This window comes from Barbatula barbatula (genome assembly GCF_947034865.1).
Source record: "Barbatula barbatula genome assembly, chromosome: 13".
Taxonomy (NCBI): domain Eukaryota; kingdom Metazoa; phylum Chordata; class Actinopteri; order Cypriniformes; family Nemacheilidae; genus Barbatula; species Barbatula barbatula.
The window spans coordinates 24,042,324-24,060,572 of NC_136776.1; the positions used below are offsets into that span (position 1 = coordinate 24,042,324).

Consider the following 18,249-nt stretch of genomic DNA (forward strand, 5'->3'; position numbering starts at 1 on the left):
CTGCTTGTGTCTTTATTTAACACTTGTCTAGTGTTGATTAAGTTGTTAGGTTTTAAATACTCAACTGTTATGCATTAATGTAAGTTGCAAATGAATAGACCTCAGGGCCTTAATCACAAAACATCACTTGTTTGATTAGTAACTTATATTTACTCACTGTATATTTTTATCTTAATTGTCAACAGTTATTTTTTAAATATTTGATTTGAATATGATTTTTATTTTAAGATCTTTATTTATATATGTCAGTTTGAAACCTCATTCTATAATATTCCTATGAAAAAAATGACTAACAGATGCGTCTTTCATCAGCCAATCACTGTGGTCTTAGTCAGTATTTAGCTGACATCACCCATAGCAACGAGGTCAACCCCGCCCTTTCTCTCTGTTCCTTAGTAAAAGTTGTGAAGAGGTTTTAAAGAGGAAACTCTTTATCTAAAAACTTTAACAGCTGTTTAAGAGAACTCTTAGTAGTAAGATCAAATGTTTGACTGTTGCTTTAGTGTTTTTGTGTGAACTATATGAAGCACATGTGCATTGACCGTGACGTTCTCTCAGTTTAATATTAGGTTTTATTCCTTATCAACAGCTTGCCGTTGTAAGACTTTCAATGTCTTGTTTGGATTATTTAGATTTTATTTTCATATTGCTTTTCACAAGTAATAAATAGAATAATCGAGAATAAAAACATGCATGTTGACTTATTTTTTGCTGTAAGTTGTAATTTTGAAAAACTGGCACTAGATGAACATTAGTGATGCTACAGGTTAAATATTAAACTCTAATGACGTGTGTTGTGTTAAAAGCATCATATACATTAAGTCTCATTCTAGAAGAACCTGTGACTGAAGACAAATGTCATCAAAAGTGTTCTAGTATAAAAGTCATGATAGATTCACACAGTGGTTTAAGATCATTGATGTTCTAATGGGAGAGTTAACTCGAGTCGTTGCAAATGTGAATACATGCTTTTGTTCTCATGAATACACTGAAAGATATTCAGACAAATGCTTGTAACGAAACAGATCTTGGACCCCATTGACTCCCATAGTATGAAAAATAACTTGATATTATTTGCTCAGTTGAAGGTGAAAGAAGATATTTTGAAGAATGAAGGACAGCACACAGTTCTGCGGCGCTATGGTAGTCAATGGGGTCCAAGAACTGTTAGGCTACAAGCATTCGTCTAAATATCTTTCTGTGCTAAACCACACAAAGACATTCATACAGATTTCAGTGTTGAGGTGAATACATATTTGATGTTCTTTTGAATAAAATGAAGTTACACGTAAAAGACAAGATTTACCCAAGACATTTATCCACATTAAAACAAAATTGGGCTCATACTAATGTCATTCTGCAAGACAAGTAATAAATGTTTACTAAATGACTTTCAATTAAAATGTCACAGAAAAAGTGACAAAGATAAATATGCTTTCTTGAACTCCATGGAGTGTTTCCATTCAATCCATCACTAAATAGGCACTTTTGATCTTGTTTTTTCTCTTCAGGAAACTATTATTTGGTATCTTTTCATAGCGCTGTTTGTTGTATTTCTCATTTGAAAGCAACGTTTAAAGTGTAAAGTTGTGATATTAAGTGTTTTATTAATTAAACTGCCGGCTGGTGTTACGCAAGCGTCCAGACGAAAGCAAATAACACACTAATCCACAAACAAACAAACAGTTTACACGCGTGACGGACTCTTCCTAATGAATGTAATTGGCGTGGGAAGGATCCACTCATTAGGGACACAAACCGTTTTAGTGGAGTTCAGGTTCTGTTTAGTAAATTACAAATATTAACAAATGACAACATTCATATCTTCATAACATGTCTTTGAATTAGAAAACTATCACTTTAATAAAACGCTGTAATGAATCATTTTACAGTTTTTATATCACAAATTGTGACTCCTTCCTGGAACATTCTTCCCAATGCGGTCCGGTCAACCACATCTCTCACAACCTTCAAAAAACTACTTCAAACCATCTCTTCTGTGAATACTTAACAGACAAATGAGTGAAGAAATAAATAAATAAGGTTCACTAACCCTCTTCTCTCAACAGGTGTTGTTCTGGCTTCTGTTGAAACTAGTATCTTTGCATTAGCACCTATTGTATTATTGCTCTTTTATGTCTTATCTCTTATTGCTCCCTGAACTCTCTGTAAGTCACTTTGGATAAAATCATCTGCTGAATGACTCAATGTAACTGTAAATGTAAAAATGTAATCCAAGTATCTAAAATGAGATAACTCTGTTTGTAAATTGTTCAAAAATCATGTTTTTTATTATGTTATCATGTTTTCGTTGTGTTTTATTGTGTTAGCTGTATTTCTTGACTTATTATGGCTCAAAACAAAACCAATTCCAGTTTGATTGACATTCATTAGAATCCACAATAAAAAAACATCATTTCTTAAATCCATAAGAGTAAAAGTGCTTCTATTTCCATTTATGATTGCAAGTTTATAAGAAACTCAATTTTAGGATCTTAACTGCTGTACAATGTGTGTGTGTGTGTGCGTTTGTGTGTGTGTGCGTATGTTTGTGTGTGTGATTGTGTGCGTGTGTGTGTGATGCGTGTGTGTGTGTTTGTGTGTGTGATTGTGTGTGATGCGTGTGTGTGTGTGTTTGTGTGAGTGTGTTTGTGTGAGTGTGTGAGTGTGTGTGCGTGTGTGAGTGTGCGTGTGTTTGTGAGTGTGTGATTGTGTGTGTGTGTGTGTTTGTGTGTGTGTGTGTTTGTGGTTCTAGTCTGTGACGCGGATGCGCTGGAATTTCCTCACGATTGCGCGTTCCCGCGGCACGCGCGTGTACGCGTTGTCACGTGTTTACCGGGCTCAGTACACGTGCAGCGCTCTGTAATCCCGCCCACTCTCCGTGTTGACGCTCAGCGGAGGTTATAAAGTCTCGTGAAGTCCGTCGCAGCGGCAGAACTTTGAGAGTTTGCAGAAGTCGAGTTTAGTTTAACACGTAACACTCAAAGTCTAAACGGAGGATTACTTTAATATTCCTGGAACAGTTACTCTACATAGAAAGTGACACTTTTATGACATTACTCCGGTTCACAATCTGCGGAATCTAAAAACGTAAGTGTCAAGTTTCTTTGCTTTCTTGCACTTTTACAAATGTTGTCTTAAAGTTTTATTTTGATTTGGTTTGATTAGACATAAAGTAGCGATACATCCGTATTATTCTCTTGCCAAGGATAAGTCAAGAAACATATTTCCAGTGTGGTCCTTGATAATAACTTAATTTTATAATAATAATAATAAGAAAATCATTGATTTGTTTATTCGCGACACGTATAGTTATTTAAGAATGAAAACACGTATTGCTTTATCTTAACGCGTATAAAGTCGAACTCTTTTGTGTCTACATTGAAGTGAATCCGCTTGAATAAAGTTTGATAAATTACTCAGAAGGTTCGTCTCGAGTTGTTTTATAATCGTCATGAGTTCGTCGAGTGTCGTTTTCACGCGTGATGTGATGATATTAACATCAGAGTCGTGTTTCCCATCTCGAGCTGGTTTCCACCGGCAAACACGAGTTCCACGTTCACGTGGACGGCTGGAGTAAAGTGGGCAGGGCACGAGCTTGCCTGTCACTTCTGACCAATCAGCGGGGGGTCTCCGTTTCCCGCCACCGTCTTGAATGTATCTCGTACTGGAACAGAACGTTTCCTCCTTTCGTGCTCGTGAAGAAACGTCGTGACGTCATGACCTCCAGTAATCGTCTCGAAAAAAGATGCTTTGCAAGTTTATAAAACTATGTTCCTGAGTAATATAATCAAAAAAGTACTCGTGTATTTTATTATTATGGTACATATATTCCGATATAGTTTTATATTTAGCAACAGATAGGTTTGTTGATCACTAAATATTGATCTATTTATAGATTTGTCTTTAGTTCTCGTTTTGTGTTGTTGTAAGAACGTCACTCAGATGTGCTGTTTTCTGTAGAAATGTGATATTTAGATCTTCTTTCATACTTAAAGCACACAAAGATAGACATTATTATTATTGACATTTTTATTTATATATTTATTTGATAACATTGGGTGTGCTTTGATAGAATAAGATTTTGGTCCCTTGGATCAGAAATATGAAGATATGTTTATGCCCACAAATATATTTTTAGAAGACAAGAGCTGATTATAAGATAAATGTTTTTAATGTTTGTCATTTGAAGTGTATGTTGAATATAGTAGTATAGAGTGTAGTGCACTAGACGCCCTCTGCTGGTCATGTATGTGCAGTGTTGGAGTGGAACATGCCCTCACATGTTACTGTAGATGACATCATCATGAGTCGCAATCATACATGACTGCACAGAGGACAAGACGTGTCTGACATCAGCTCACCTTCACGTTATACTTTACATTTTCTTTGCAGTAATTGACAATATTTCGTGTGTTGACAGATAGGCAGATTCGGAGCTGTTGATTGGTCCATATTTCGCAGCCATAAATTTATCAAATCAAATTAGCTTTACAGTTCTTTTGCTTTAACTTGCATACATTGAAATAACTTAACTATTTTGATTCATTGAAATGACGTAAATAACATTTCACATGGAAAACAGTTGAAATGAGCTGTAAAGCCAATTTGATTGTGCTTTCAAAATGAAGGCAAGGAAAAGCTATTAAACCACAAATTCACACTGGATCAAAACCATTGAGACACACGTGACGATATAATATGTGAAGTATATGTGAAGAACTGATCTCTCTCTCAGCAGAGAAAGGTCATGGCAGATCACAAACAAGTCCTTCGAGCTCTTGGAAACGGGCTGACGAAGAGGAATCTGTTCGGTCCGGTGGATCACGAGCAGCTTCAGGTTGAATACAATGACGCTCTACGGAAAGACTTGGAAGAAGCGTCGCGCCGCTGGAGCTATGACTTCGTCTCAGATCAGCCATTAGAGGGCGGAGACTTTCAGTGGGAGGGCGTGTCTGCTGTTGGACTACCTGTGATGTACCGCACGTGTCGGACGGAGGAGCAGCGGGAAGGAGAATCACACAAATCAGAGAAAGAGAACCTTCCCAGAACTCCAGAGCGCCTGACATCTGCTCCACAACAACACACGGAGGAAACACCAGAAAAGAACGAAGCACAGAAAAGAAAACAGACAAATATCACAGGTGAGAGAGAGAGTGGGCGGAGTCACAAACATGTCTCAAGTACTGTAAACATGGAGGGATAACATATATTATATTTTACATTAATGAGCAATGAAAACTAGCTTATAATTATCTTACTAACAATGTCAATATTCTAAATATGTTACTTTTGTGTTTTAACAGATTTCTATCAGGCGAAGAAGAGGCTGGTGGCCACACCCCGCAAATCAGGCCGATAACTGTAAAACACACACACACACATCTGGACTCGTACCGTCATCACGTGTGAAGCACAGATGTGTGTGAGACACTTTTATTCATATAAACTCTATAGATTGTGGTGTCGTGGATCAAGCGCTCTCCTCAAACACACAGCACTACACTACACATCTTGGGCTTGTCTTCAATCATGTGTGTTCTTCATGTGCACTTCATGTTTCTGTGTTTGTTTATCTTGTGTACGGTTCACACTTAAAAGGCGTTCGAGAGATGCTTTAATATTTCACAGGATGTTCATGAATCTTTTCAGTCTCAAACCCACCACAGGGTTTGCCTCAAGTGTGTATCTGCCAGTTTCAGAAAGAACTCTCTAGATTTATTTCAGTGTACACTCATAGAAATGTATTGCTTTGTTGCACAAAAGATGTATTAGCTCATTTTAAAAAGGAAACGTTAGTTATTTATGAATCTAACTCTCATTATTAATATTATTGTTTTAAACCTCAACCCTGGTCAAGCTGACAGAATGTTCTCATAATCTCCACTTACGTTTTAACAACGTATTTACAAACACTTGGTCACATTTATGAAACTCTAGCGGAACGAATTTCTGGGTTTATATTGCGTTTTATTTAGTGCAATGTTTGGTTTTCTAAACACAAGGCATGAATCCGTTCTGCTTGCATTTCATCAATTTGGCCAAATACGACTAAAGCGCATTTACAAACACTCAATTCTTCTGTTTGTTGTTTGTCATGGAACACAAAGATTGTGTGTTTTACGTCCAGCCGTGACGTGTGAATCGAGTTAATGTTATTAACAATGTAATGGTGATATTACAGTGGCTCTTGTTTTATTTCATGTGTTTTGCATTTTGTTCTGTAATGTTTCTTGTATTCTGATGTCTGTAAATCTGCAAATATGCGGGTAATTGACAGATTATACTGAATTGCACTCTTATTATATGAGTAGTGTAGCTTGCACAAGTCTGTTGTTGTTGAAGAGCTTAGAATATTTGCTGTATTTATTTCCAGATAAATGTCTTATTGTATTTTTTGACTTACATTTAATTGTTCATAAAGCTGCATATGAAGATATAATGTTGCCCGTGTTTGTTTGTTATTGGTTCTTAAATGAGTAGTACACACAAAAACACAATTCTCTCCTCATTAACCTGTATGACATTTCTTCTAATCTGACACAATTTTTGTTCGTCAAAATATACATAGAAATTTGACTCAAGTCCAAAATGTACAAAAAAACATTTACAGTAAAGAATTTACAAGAGAAGTTTGTGTGTGTGAGAGTAACCGGTGCTGCAACATAGTAACCCAGTTGTAATGAAGAGTGTTGCTATGAAACTGACGTCAGCTTTCCCATCAGCCCCTGCTGTCAGTTTTGGAAATGTCATGCTGGCCCCCCCCACACACACACACACTCCCATGAACACACACACACACATGCACAACAGTAATAAATGTGGTTTCTCTGTGTAAACACACATTCGTGTTGGACAGATTGAACTCTGAATGAGTGTGTATGTAGAAGCTGCAGTGTGTGTGTGTGTGTGTGTGTGGCATGCGCGTGTGTGTGACGCATGCTCCGCTGAGCTCCCCTCCCCCTTCTCTCATCTGCGCCGCAGCCGCATCAACACAGACAAACACGGCCAGACTCGAGAAAGAAACGAGCTCCAGACAAAGATGAGACAAACGGGAGGCCAGGCGCTATTGTAAAGCATGACAGATTCATCAGAGAGACAGACAGACAGCTGGAGGGATATGGCCCTCACACACGTCTCTGCAGTGAGACAGCTCAGCCTGCACTGAAGATCATGGTAATGTCTCACACATTCCTCCTCATTCATGTCCTCATGTGTAGTGTCCATCCATCCGTCCGTCCATGTGTCTGTCTCTCTCCTGCGCTTCTGCATGTCTCCAGTTAGACACATTGTCATCAGACACACATCATTTACACTGCAAGTGCGTGTGTGTGTTCGCTGTCCCCCCCGCCGATCAATTCCAACCTACTTTCTAAATATGTCCATTAGAGGCCTGCACATCACACACACATCGCACACGCGTGTGTGCAGGTAACATGACTCAGGCGTGCAGTGTCACATGCGTGGACTGCAGGAACCTCTCATGAGAGATTTTGGGGGGTTACCGCACTTAACGCCTTACATGCATGTGTACTTATTTGCTGCCACATGTATGTTTACAAATGAAGAACTTTATGACCATTCATTTATGTGTGTTGATTAATGATGCATCACAAACATAAATTACTATTGATTTTTGAATAGCGCACATGAGTGCTGGTTGATGTGTGACATGTGTTAATAAGCTTGTCAGATTTCAGTGTCATTGATTTGCTGAGATTCTCATAAATCCGTGTCAGCATACGTAACAACGCGTCTTGATTTAGCGTGATGTTGTGTACGGAGCAGAGATATTTTCAGAACAGAAGTGGGTCACGCTTTCTCTCTGCGAGCGTGTGGTTTTAGTTTTTGTTTGGACTGTAACAGCCATTACGGCCTGCACTCAGACTGCTGCTGCATGTGAGGTGTTAGAATCACGTGTATGTTCTCTGTTGCAATATAATATTCACGGCATGTTCACGGTTTGATTCTGTATGTGTGCAGCTGGATAAGAGTGAAGTGTCCACACTGGGTCTGCCGCCTTCTGTGAGCCACGGAGGTTCAGATGGGAACATCAGTGTGGAGGCGGGGTCAGACGGGGCGTGCGGTGAGGTCCAGAGGACACGAGTGGCGCTGGAACACCTGCAGCAGAAGATCCTAAAGATCACTGAGCAGATCCGTGTGGAACAGGAGGCGCGGGATGATAATGTGGCAGAGTATCTCAAACTGGCCAACAATGCCGACAAACAGCAGGCGTCACGCATCAAACAAGTGTTTGAGAAGAAGAACCAGAAATCTGCGCAGACCATCGCACACCTGCACAAAAAACTTGAGCACTACCACAAGAAACTCAAAGAAATCGAGCAGGTAACGTCAACATTCCCTAGTGAGTTCTCACATTTGTTAACCGCATATGTAATGGTTGTTTCCCAACTTGCCTTTAGAATGGCCCAGCGCGACAGCCCAAAGACGTGTTGCGGGACATGCAGCAGGGACTGAAGGACGTAGGCGCTAACGTGCGAGCAGGAATAAGCGGTTTCGGAGGGGGTGTGGTGGAGGGTGTAAAAGGCGGAGTGTCCGCATTCACCCACACCGCCGTCGTCTCAAAACCACGAGAATTTGCGAGCCTCATCCGCAACAAGTTTGGCAGCGCCGACAACATCGCTCACATGAAGGACACTCTGGAGGATGTCCACACGGAGGAAACCCCCAGAGCTCTGAGCGGCAGCGCCACGCTTGTCTCCAGCCCCAAATACGGCAGTGACGACGAATGCTCCAGCGCCTCCTCCGGCTCAGCGGGTGGCAGCAATTCAGGCGGAGCGGGTGGGGCCATGTCAGGGATGGGAGCGACCATGGGCAGCCCGCGACTAGACGGACATCATCACCACCATCATCACCACCACTCGTCGTCTTCCTCCTGGGATGCTCTACTCGAAGGCCTGCAGGAGATCAAAGCCGGTCAGGTTCACATGGAGGACGCCATCGATGACATGAAGGCGCAGCTGCAGAGCGACTACACCTACATGACCCAGTGCTTACAGGAGGAGAGATACAGGTAAGACGACGGCACCTGCACCCGTTCGGGGCCTGTTCACCGCTCACACGTCTCTCTATCACCCGCAGGTACGAGCGTCTGGAGGAGCAACTGAACGATCTGACGGAACTTCATCAAAATGAAATGAGCAACCTGAAGCAGGAACTGGCCAGCATGGAGGAGAAGGTTGCGTACCAGTCGTACGAGAGAGCACGGGACATACAGGTGCGTCCAATCCGGTGGACCACCTTGAAACTTGCATCCAGATTTGATGTCCTTTGGGCAATGTCATCATTTGTTGGAACGTTTATAGCTTACTGTGGTTCTGTGTTTGTGTGTGTAGGAGGCAGTAGAGTCCTGTCTCACCCGCATTACCAAACTGGAGTTACAGCAACAGCAGCAGCAGGTGGTTCAGTTGGAGGGTGTGGAGAACGCGAACGCTCGAGCTCTACTGGGGAAACTCATCAACGTCATTCTGGCCCTGATGGCCGTGCTCCTGGTGTTCGTCTCGACCATGGCCAACTTCATCACCCCGCTCATGAAGACCCGCACCCGTGTCGGTGCCACCCTCGCCCTGGCGCTTTTCCTGGTCACGCTGTGGAAACACTGGGATTGGCTGGAGGTTCTTATGCTCCCCAGCTGAGAGAACCGATCAAAACATTCGCAAAGAACTCTAGACGCTGATTGACGCATCCCTGCCATTGTGATGGAAGCGAGAAATCGAGTGGTGTAGAAAACAGACACAAACATCCATTGATTCACTTGAAGAGACCTGAAGAAGCCGCTTTTAGAATCACAGGTCTGGGCTACTCCACTCTTCATTTCTTCTGTCTTTCTTATGAACGAATAAATATTTGCTTTCTTTTTAGAACTTTGAGCACCTTTGTTGCTTAAACTAATGAATGTTAAACTGGTTCCTGGAGGAGAAAGAAGAAATGAGTTGAGAGAAGGATGATTCATGACATTCCCATCTCAGACGCGTGGTGCGTTTGGTTTGTTTAGTCTCCGTGGAACTCAATGTCTGTTATATTTGATCTTTTGTAAGGTTTCATTTCACATGAATCATATGTTTTTGTGTGCTGTTTAAGGTGAACCCATCTACTGTCATAATGTCATGTAGGAAGCTTATTGATTTAAGATATTGATTTTGTCTGTAGGGAATTCATTGATGTTGAAACAGAAGAGAACCAAAAATGAAGGTCGTTTCAGAGGTGAAGTTAATCTGCTGAAAGATTCCAAAGACAACATTGTATTTCTTACCGCTGAATCGTGGACAATAAGACCAGGATTGTGCATAAAACAAGTGAATATAGGAAGAATTTTCATTCCGTGTAGACTATTTTACAACGTTTGTTATCACATCTGTCATCAGAACATTTTTGTAAACACAGTTTAAAGTGTCTCACGCTCAATCACTAACAGCATGATCAGATTTCTCATGTTTCTACCCGTTTACTAAAACAAATCAAAACACTGCTGTATTCTTATTAAACACATTTGCAAATAGATCCAGACATCTGCTTGCTGTTTTATTCATATATGTGTTTATTTGTATTAGTGTGTAAAAGTGTTTTCGTAGTCTGATGGTATAATCCAGATCAACTGGATATAATCCCGGGCTGGATTACACTGAGACTGGTGGATCCACTCAGACTAATAATGACACGATGTTTCATCAAACGCAGCCTTTACATTTAAGTTTCGTCTAAGAAGGTTAATGAATTACTTAACCCACCTATGCACTTAAAATCCCATGTGACATAATTCCTCTATGGTCAATAACTCCAATAGCATCTAGTTTTCCTGTAGCTAGCATGGCGTTAACAACGCATGGTTGTGTGTTGGATCTCAGGGGATTGCAGATGTATAAATGTATACGATAATGCTTTGGATAAAAGCGTCTTCTAAATGCATAAATGTAAATGTTTGGAAGAACTGCAGGACTCAAGCGCGCCGCCTGCTTGTCGGACGCGCGCGCTGCTCGCGTCAGCTGTCTGATGTGCAGCAGCTCCGTTAAATTAACATTATGCAAATGAGATCGATCCGACAAACTGAACCTGCCAAAGAAGAATGTGAGCAAAATGAGAATCAGATGTTGAGGAGAAACCAGTTCACCGAATGAAGCGCGTTTATGTGTTTTAATCTCATAGATTTCATCATCAAGCGCAATCACGGATCCTCTGAGGTAATTTTCACGACCTAAAATGGCGCGAGATTTCTACAATGTATTGTACTAGTGTCGAACCTTGATATCATTTAAGAGTCAAGTTTTAAACGCAAAGATCATACTGATTAAATAAGGATTTGACTGAGATGTTTGTGTTCGTTTAATCCAAGTGTCTAAACAAGCCTATTACGCTTATGAGAAAGATGTTTTGCAGTAAAATCACGGTTATTGATCTGAAAAAAATGATTTGAATATTTTTTCCACACAATTGTGACTCTTGCACACAAATCTTGTGCTTCCATCATTAACAAACTACGTAAACAACAGTTATTCTACTTTCTGTGTCAGTCAGATTCTTGATTGTCCGTCATTTCCATGAACTTTATTCAACATTTCTAGCCTATAGTTTTCAACTTTCCACCAAACCAAATGCATTACTGTTGTGTGAATCTTTGAGACAAAACAATGGCACTCAAATATATGTCATGGCAAATAACTTTTAGTTCATACAGGTCAATCATTAATTTTAGTCTGGGACTAGCTTTAAAGGGATAATATTTGAAAGAATGTTAGAAATGTATTAGTCCTGGGACATAATTGACTGCCAAAGGAAGACAAATTAAAATTGAAGTCGAAAGGTGCCCCAGAACTGTTTGCTTTTCTAAATTCTTCAAAATATCTCATTTTGTGTTCATTTCCGTGAATGATGTGCTAGAAATGAAAATTGCTGACGTCTTCATTTGTGTTCAACAATACAAAGAAATGTATTCAGGTTTAGAACAACTTAAGGGAGAGTAAATGCTGACTGAATATACATTTTTGGGTGAACCGTCCCTTTAAGCCTCGTCTGTAAAACTAGGCACTAATGTGATAAAAGCGCATGATAAAACTTGTTTATATTACCCTAAGTGGGAAAACAATGATTTTATTATAGCTATCAGGCCAGCTGACAGTCTTGCCTGGGCCCGGGACAAGATAATCTTAGATGGGCCCCCCCGTGCCCAGATCTCTCCTTTTCCCTTGCTCTTCCTCTCCTCTGCTCTTCCTCTCATGTTCCTCTCCTCTGCTGTTCCTCTCCTCTCATGTTCCTCTCTGTTTCTTACCTTGCTCTACATTGACTTCACTAGTTCCAGCTTCACCGTCTGGGCCCCCCCTATCCTGGGCCCGGGACAACAGACCCGTTTGTCCCCCCCTATCGGCGGGCCTGATAGCTATAGTATAGTAACCATGCTTTTTGAAAGATTGATAACCACTTGCATTACCTTTGTTTTACAGCTAATACCCTGGGGCTAAACTGTGCTAACAGTAGTGAGACAATGGTACATTTGTTAGTTTTTCTGCTAATAAAACAAAAACGTTTGATTAGTTAAACCAGGGTAAAGTTTCTTATATGCTCATCATTTTTATATTGCTGAAACCTTTTTGGTGATTTTGCTTTTGCCATAAATCATTATTATTAGCCACCCTTTCTGTTGTTCGCTGGGTTTTGCAAATATCTACCCAGAAAAAAAGTATTACAAAGTGCTTGTCAACTTTGAGAACACAGTCTTTTTCTGTTAAACAATTGTGGGGTTTTGACATTTGAGGTCTCAGAAAGACGGACAGCGACAGTATATTATCAGATATAAGTGCTTAACCTTTCACACACACTGATTGAAATGCGAACTGTGTATGTTTACCTGTCAGTCAGATTTCAGCTCACCGATGACAGAGACAACGCATCACAAATTCAGTTTTTTTGTTCTTTATTCACGATCATCAGGAAGATCCCACAAGATCAATAATGTGGATAACAGGTGTTCTCACGACACAGAACAAAGGTTCAGAATCAGAGGTCACACCTTTCCAAACATACACACACACACACACACAACTAAAAGACATTCAGCGTCATCGATTGTTCAGTCATGTACCACAGATGTAATTTGAAGAGGCTTTCACTGTTGTCCTGAATTATCTCCAGAGTAGAAAGAGAGTAGAAAACAGTCATGTATCAAAGGTGAAGAATTCCTGATTCAGTGTGTTTGATGAGCGTATTGCGGTCACATCTCTCTCCAGGACGAGTGTCCGTCTGTCTCTCTCTCGACAGCAGTAGAACGTCAGTACTTGAGTTTATCCATGACCCTGCAGGTGAGTGTAGTTTGGTCCTGAATGCCCTGGGTAAAGTGTGACTGTGCCAGCAGAGACAAACCAACGTCTCCGAGTCTCACTGCTGATGTCAGGAACAGACCTCCAATGAGAGAGAGACAGGTAGAGAGAAGAGAGATAGAGAGGCAGACGGGTTGGTCTATGAGGAGCGCTGCGTGTAGAACAGGATGTAGGCCTGAGTGCTGCACACCTCCTCCACGCTACACACGTTCATCTCGGAGTCATTACAGTGAACCCAAAAACCTGCAACACAAACACAGCTGTCAAGAGAATATCCAGAACTCAACAGTCCGGAAGCTATATCAACATAACATCAAGAAATGCCTTCAATCAAAAGTTTCAAACTCTTGTTCTTTCAAAACCAAACCAAGTTCTGGTGTCAAACAACTGTGTCTCCGCAACAGAACTTGAACAAGTAATAGATCAGACACAAACCTCCTTCAGTGTTAAAACAGTAGGCTGTGTAGTGCCCTGAGCCAAAGCCCTTCCCATGATGCATCACTACAGCAGACAGATCATATGTGTAGGCCTCTCTATGAAGTGAAGGCGCAGCGTCTGAGCAGCAGTACGGTTCTATATTCAGGACTTGATCGAAAGCCACATGGACGCCAATTTTCTCCCTGTGGTTCCGACCGGACCACCTGAAAACAAGCACGAACAGTTAGCAACAATGATACGTGAAAGGACTAGGGCAGGATAAACGTGTGACTGTGCTGTTCTTACTGACCGGAAGCGTTTGAGGTGTAGCCGCAGCACCTGAGGTAAACGACAGATGAGCAACTGCTTACAGGCCTCTGACAAGGACAGCGGCTTATGGGAGGATTTGCGGCGCCTTCCTGAAAACAAACACAAATGTTAAGTTGTTAATAAACGCATCAACAATTAGAAGATCTGTAAAGAGTTGAAGCTGCATGCACTGACTGTTGCAGAAGTTGCACGCGTAGATGCAGCCCTCTAAAGCTTCCGTCTCAGTGAACTTGGCGAGCATCTCGGACAGCGAGCAGCTCTGCTGACACGTGGCAGTGCTGGGCTTCTCCATCCTGTGGTATCGCTCCGGAAACTCCAGAGACAAATCCCAGAAGGGCTCCACCGTGTTTGACTTGCGCTTACAGGACAAACAAGTTACCTGCAGATTGAAGATTGATGAAATGATATTGCAGACAATTCAGCTATCACAATAATACACGCAGCTAAATGAAACGTTACATTACCTGGCTGAGCAGCTGTCCGTGGAAGATAGTGTTGAGCACTTTGAGAACCTGTTTGGAGAGCTTCCGCTGCGTGAGGGGGATTAAGAGAGGTTTCCGTGGTCCGTCCGACTCTAGTTCCTGCTGGACTTTGTCTAAAAGCTCACACAGGAACTCCTGTGCATCCTGCTGGTCGTATCCACGGAATGCAGGGATGAGGTTCCATACGGAGTGCAGCATGGCAAAAGGAGAGACCAGCGACCATCGGCCGGACCACATGACCCTAAAAAGAGTGTGCAGCTCATGACACAGCGACATCTTCTGCCGTGACGAGGAACGCGGCTCTTTAGGTTGCACCAGTTCAGCGGCGTTCAAACAGGGTGGGACATTCTGCGACACGGTTGCCCTCCCCATGCGACCCAGAGCAGTGAGGGCACTCGCCCCTCCTACCACATTTTGCGAGTGGTTGGTCTTAGCGAGCAGCTCCTCAGTCTCGCACAGGTCCAACGTGAGGAAACACTCCCTGAACTTCTGCAGGTGACTTAACACCTGAAGGATGGAGTTCATGTAACACGTGTTGCCGAGGTTACGCAGTCCCGTGACCCCGGGTGCGAGTTTTCTACGGCGTGCAGACTGCGAGGTGCGGTATCGGTGAAGCCTACCCGTGCGGAGTGGTCTGCGTATGAGAGGTTTGTTGGACAGCGGCAGCAATGTCTGTTTCAGAATGGGCGGAAACCGATCCGGAGGGTCGCGAAACTTGGGCGGGATGAGGGCAAGCGTGGGGCGAGGAGCCTGAGTGAGGAGCCGTGCACTTTTTCTCGGCGGAACGTTAGCTAGTTCTCCCATGAGCCTCTTCTTAAGCTCCCGGCGTTGCTGTCGCTTCTCCTCCCTTTCTTGCTCTTGTTTCTCCTCCCGCATCTGCTGTAGTTCTTGCTGCCGGCCCCCCCAGTGGCGCAGGGCGCTTCGGAGCAGAGATTTCCGCCTGTGCAAAAGAGCTGCCTGCATGGTCGGACGTGGCCCCACGCCCTCCCGCGTCACCTCGCATGCTCTGAGTCCCCCATCGGCCGCCGATGACCGCAGGGAGCGCTTATCGGGGCTGCGGACCGTAGACAGAGCACCTCGCAGGAGCTTCAGGTCTCCCTCCACGTTATCATTCAACACGTAATCTCCGCACGCGAAACAAAAGACGTCCAGCTCACGAACCTCCATGGCCAGCGGGTGTTGCGTCTGCTGGTAATGACTCAGCGAGTGTTCCTCCATGTAGCGTCCACATGCCACGTGAGAGCACTTCAGACAGGCCCATACCGACTCTGTGGTGTCGCAGTCTACGCAGCGCCACTTCTGCGGATTGAGGATGGAGTGGCCGTGGCCCAAACGAAGACGCACCACGTGCTTACAGCGATCCATATCTGCCAACACGCCTGAGCACTCAGAGTCAGGAACCGCATGCCATGACCCTCCTCATCCTGCCGACAACAGGGATGGAGATGTTACACTGACCTTTACTAGCAGTGTTTGAATTCAAGATAATGTTAAGTCTTTGCTCACAAACTGTACACAAGTATAGTAACAACAAAGGATTAACAACCAAATTTATCTGACATCTACATCGTGTGACCTGCTGTAACAACTGCTTGTCCAACTTAACGCAACATAAGCACAAGCTTAAGCATTGTGTCAGGAGTTGTATAGTACATTTTAACTTTTAAGAATTAGCAAAAAGGACTCACTGTGTGAAGTGTTGAGGTTCAGCATCCGAGCAGACGTGTTCTGCTGTCTGACAGTGTGACGGGCTTCATCACGCTAAACACACACTGTAAATGAAAAACACATGTCCTCACAACAATACAGACACAAAACATTTGCATGTTTAAAAACACAGTTACCCAACAAATGACAACGTAAAATATGATTATGTTTGCAGGTTGTAAGAAAAAAAACATGTGACAAGAAACAGACGCTGGAATCAAATGTGTGTTTGAGTTACTGATCTATAACACAACAGTCTGATCAGTCATGACTACACAACTGAACCAAACACGGTTACTGTCAACCGCTTCTGAGTGAACTCTCAGATGTTTTCAGTATGACTGTTTGTTGTTGTGTGTATGAGTTTGTGATTGCGGTGTGTGGACTTCAGCGTGACTTTACGGGTTGCCTGCTCTTTGTATGCGAGTGTTTGGTCACAATGCAGTGTGTGCACTTGTGGGACGTTAACTGTGTGAGTGTGTGTGTGTCTCATAAAACGCAGAGCGTGTGTACATTTATGCGTAATTGTGTGTAATGTTATTATTGTTATGTGTGTGTCTCCCTGTGTATGAAGTTGTGTGTAAGACAACACAATGTTCTTTGTGTGTAACACAATGGTGTGTATGTGTGTGTGTACTTTTGTGCGTTATTGTGTTTCTGTTCTTTATATACGTGTAACAATTCAGTGTGTGCACTTATGGGATGTTATGTGTGTGTAGGGATTTGTCAAACAATGCAGCTTGTGTGTTTGTCTGCTCTTTTAACGTGTGTGTGTGTGTGTGTGTGTGTGCTAACCCGCTAGCGCTACTCACAGAACAAAAGACGCTCCACCGGGACACATGCGGAACCCGCGGCAGCGGCGGATCCGAGAGTCTCTGGTACCGGTAATCGAACGCTCGGTGTTTGTGCGTTTATACCGGCGCGAGAAAACCGTCACTTTAAATCCATTTAACAAAAAGCCGCACAATCCGCAGACACAGAATAAAGTCAAACAGAAAATCCGCGGACTCACTTTAAAACATCCACTCAGCGCGAGTCCTCCTCGAAACAGCCCGTCAAACTGCTTTAACGCGGGAAATAACGGTAAATATTCGCGTGTTTTTTACATTCTCTTACTGCTGTTATTTACCGCCATCATCCGCACGCGCGAGCTGTCACCATTTCGGATCAACCGAACTCGCCAAACGCTGACGCCACTGCGCTCTGATTGGCGGGGCGACGGTATAGCGCCTGATGACCTTGTTTTGATTGGTTGAGATTGCGCAGAGAATATCGGTCGCAGAGTTAAACGGCATTTGATTGGTTGGGCTGACGTCAGTCAGGTTTTAAAGCTCCGGAGGCGGGGTCAACTGGGCAGATTACTTTACAGACACATTGAGATTATTTCACCAAAGATGATTTTAAACGTATATAAAGTTTATAAAATATATATAAATAAAATGTGTGTGTGTATATATATGTATATGTATATATATATATATATATATAAAGTGTTTGACAGCGAATAGAAAAAAAACAAAAAAGCATTTAAGCAGTACAGACACAGATACAAATGTGTTGCTAGGGTAAAAAAACAACATCAATAATTAAGGAATAACGAAATATAGTTTTCTCTGATTCAGCAAGTTGTTTACTTATCAAAATCTTTTTTAAATAGAGAAAACGTATATTTTCTTTATGTATACGTATACATCTTTTCTCATGTTTTGTGAAATTTAGCTAGCATGAATATACATTCTATTTTCTCTGTTGAGTCTTTAAAACAGAAATTCTGTGTGTTTAGTCCAAAACCTGGCACAATAATAAACTATATATAAATAATAATCTACTATCCGCATGTTGCTGCATGATTGTAAAACAGCTTTTATTTGATTGTAAACTTAATGTATTACCTTAACATTCATTATACATCATTATGTGTCAGTTTGCATTTATTTCTAAAACCCAAAAGTTTTAGAAGTAGTGGACGGGGTTGTGTTTAATAA

The 18,249-nt window shown here is 42.2% G+C and overlaps 4 protein-coding genes across 6 annotated transcripts in view; 2 read left to right on the top strand and 2 right to left on the bottom strand.

Moving 5' to 3' along the window:
- The first annotated feature begins 2,870 nt into the window (after positions 1-2,870).
- Positions 2,871-6,439, top strand: cdkn1a (cyclin dependent kinase inhibitor 1A). Of its 2 annotated transcripts, none has more exons than XM_079471778.1 (3): positions 2,871-3,090; positions 4,739-5,144; positions 5,307-6,439. In XM_079471778.1, exons 2-3 carry the CDS (start codon positions 4,751-4,753, stop codon positions 5,360-5,362), a joined length of 450 nt encoding a protein of 149 aa, XP_079327904.1. In that variant the 5' UTR covers positions 2,871-3,090; positions 4,739-4,750; the 3' UTR covers positions 5,363-6,439. The 2 variants fall into 2 exon arrangements, with proteins under 2 accessions (XP_079327904.1, XP_079327905.1); XM_079471779.1 differs by having other exon boundaries at positions 2,934-3,090; positions 4,742-5,144.
- A 561-nt stretch (positions 6,440-7,000) lies between these two features.
- Positions 7,001-10,526, top strand: tmcc2 (transmembrane and coiled-coil domain family 2). The gene is made up of 5 exons (XM_079471780.1): positions 7,001-7,176; positions 7,984-8,346; positions 8,424-9,034; positions 9,103-9,238; positions 9,357-10,526. The coding sequence occupies exons 1-5, from the start codon at positions 7,174-7,176 to the stop codon at positions 9,654-9,656; spliced, it is 1,413 nt and encodes a 470-aa protein (XP_079327906.1). The 5' UTR covers positions 7,001-7,173; the 3' UTR covers positions 9,657-10,526.
- A 2,382-nt stretch (positions 10,527-12,908) lies between these two features.
- On the bottom strand, positions 12,909-17,462 carry usp49 (ubiquitin specific peptidase 49). 2 transcript variants are annotated; one of them, XM_079470999.1, is made up of 7 exons: positions 17,277-17,462; positions 16,246-16,329; positions 14,540-15,981; positions 14,250-14,454; positions 14,056-14,164; positions 13,764-13,969; positions 12,909-13,571 (listed from the first exon to the last, which is right to left on the bottom strand). In XM_079470999.1, exons 3-7 carry the CDS (start codon positions 15,920-15,922, stop codon positions 13,468-13,470), a joined length of 2,007 nt encoding a protein of 668 aa, XP_079327125.1. In that variant the 5' UTR covers positions 15,923-15,981; positions 16,246-16,329; positions 17,277-17,462; the 3' UTR covers positions 12,909-13,467. The 2 variants fall into 2 exon arrangements, with proteins under 2 accessions (XP_079327125.1, XP_079327124.1); XM_079470998.1 differs by having other exon boundaries at positions 17,077-17,462.
- A 643-nt stretch (positions 17,463-18,105) lies between these two features.
- The window catches only part of med20 (mediator complex subunit 20), a 2,188-nt gene continuing 2,044 nt past the window's right edge, over positions 18,106-18,249 (bottom strand). Inside the window, exon 4 of the mRNA XM_079471320.1 lies at positions 18,106-18,249. This exon is cut by the window's right edge and continues 602 nt beyond it. The gene's annotated coding sequence lies outside the window, so the exon portion shown is untranslated.

Excerpts from the sequence above, each read along its gene's own strand:
- cdkn1a (XM_079471778.1), top strand. The coding sequence starts at position 4,751 with ATGGCAGATCACAAACAAGTCCTTCGAGCTCTTGGAAACGGGCTGACG. Across the intron at positions 5,145-5,306 it reads AAAACAGACAAATATCACAG|ATTTCTATCAGGCGAAGAAG; the intron begins GTGAGAGAGAGA and ends GTGTTTTAACAG.
- tmcc2 (XM_079471780.1), top strand. Across the intron at positions 8,347-8,423 it reads AACTCAAAGAAATCGAGCAG|AATGGCCCAGCGCGACAGCC; the intron begins GTAACGTCAACA and ends ACTTGCCTTTAG. Across the intron at positions 9,239-9,356 it reads AGAGAGCACGGGACATACAG|GAGGCAGTAGAGTCCTGTCT; the intron begins GTGCGTCCAATC and ends TTGTGTGTGTAG.
- usp49 (XM_079470999.1), bottom strand. The coding sequence starts at position 15,922 with ATGGATCGCTGTAAGCACGTGGTGCGTCTTCGTTTGGGCCACGGCCAC. Across the intron at positions 14,165-14,249 it reads CGCGTGCAACTTCTGCAACA|GAAGGCGCCGCAAATCCTCC; the intron begins GTCAGTGCATGC and ends GTTTGTTTTCAG. Across the intron at positions 13,970-14,055 it reads CTACACCTCAAACGCTTCCG|GTGGTCCGGTCGGAACCACA; the intron begins GTCAGTAAGAAC and ends GCTTGTTTTCAG.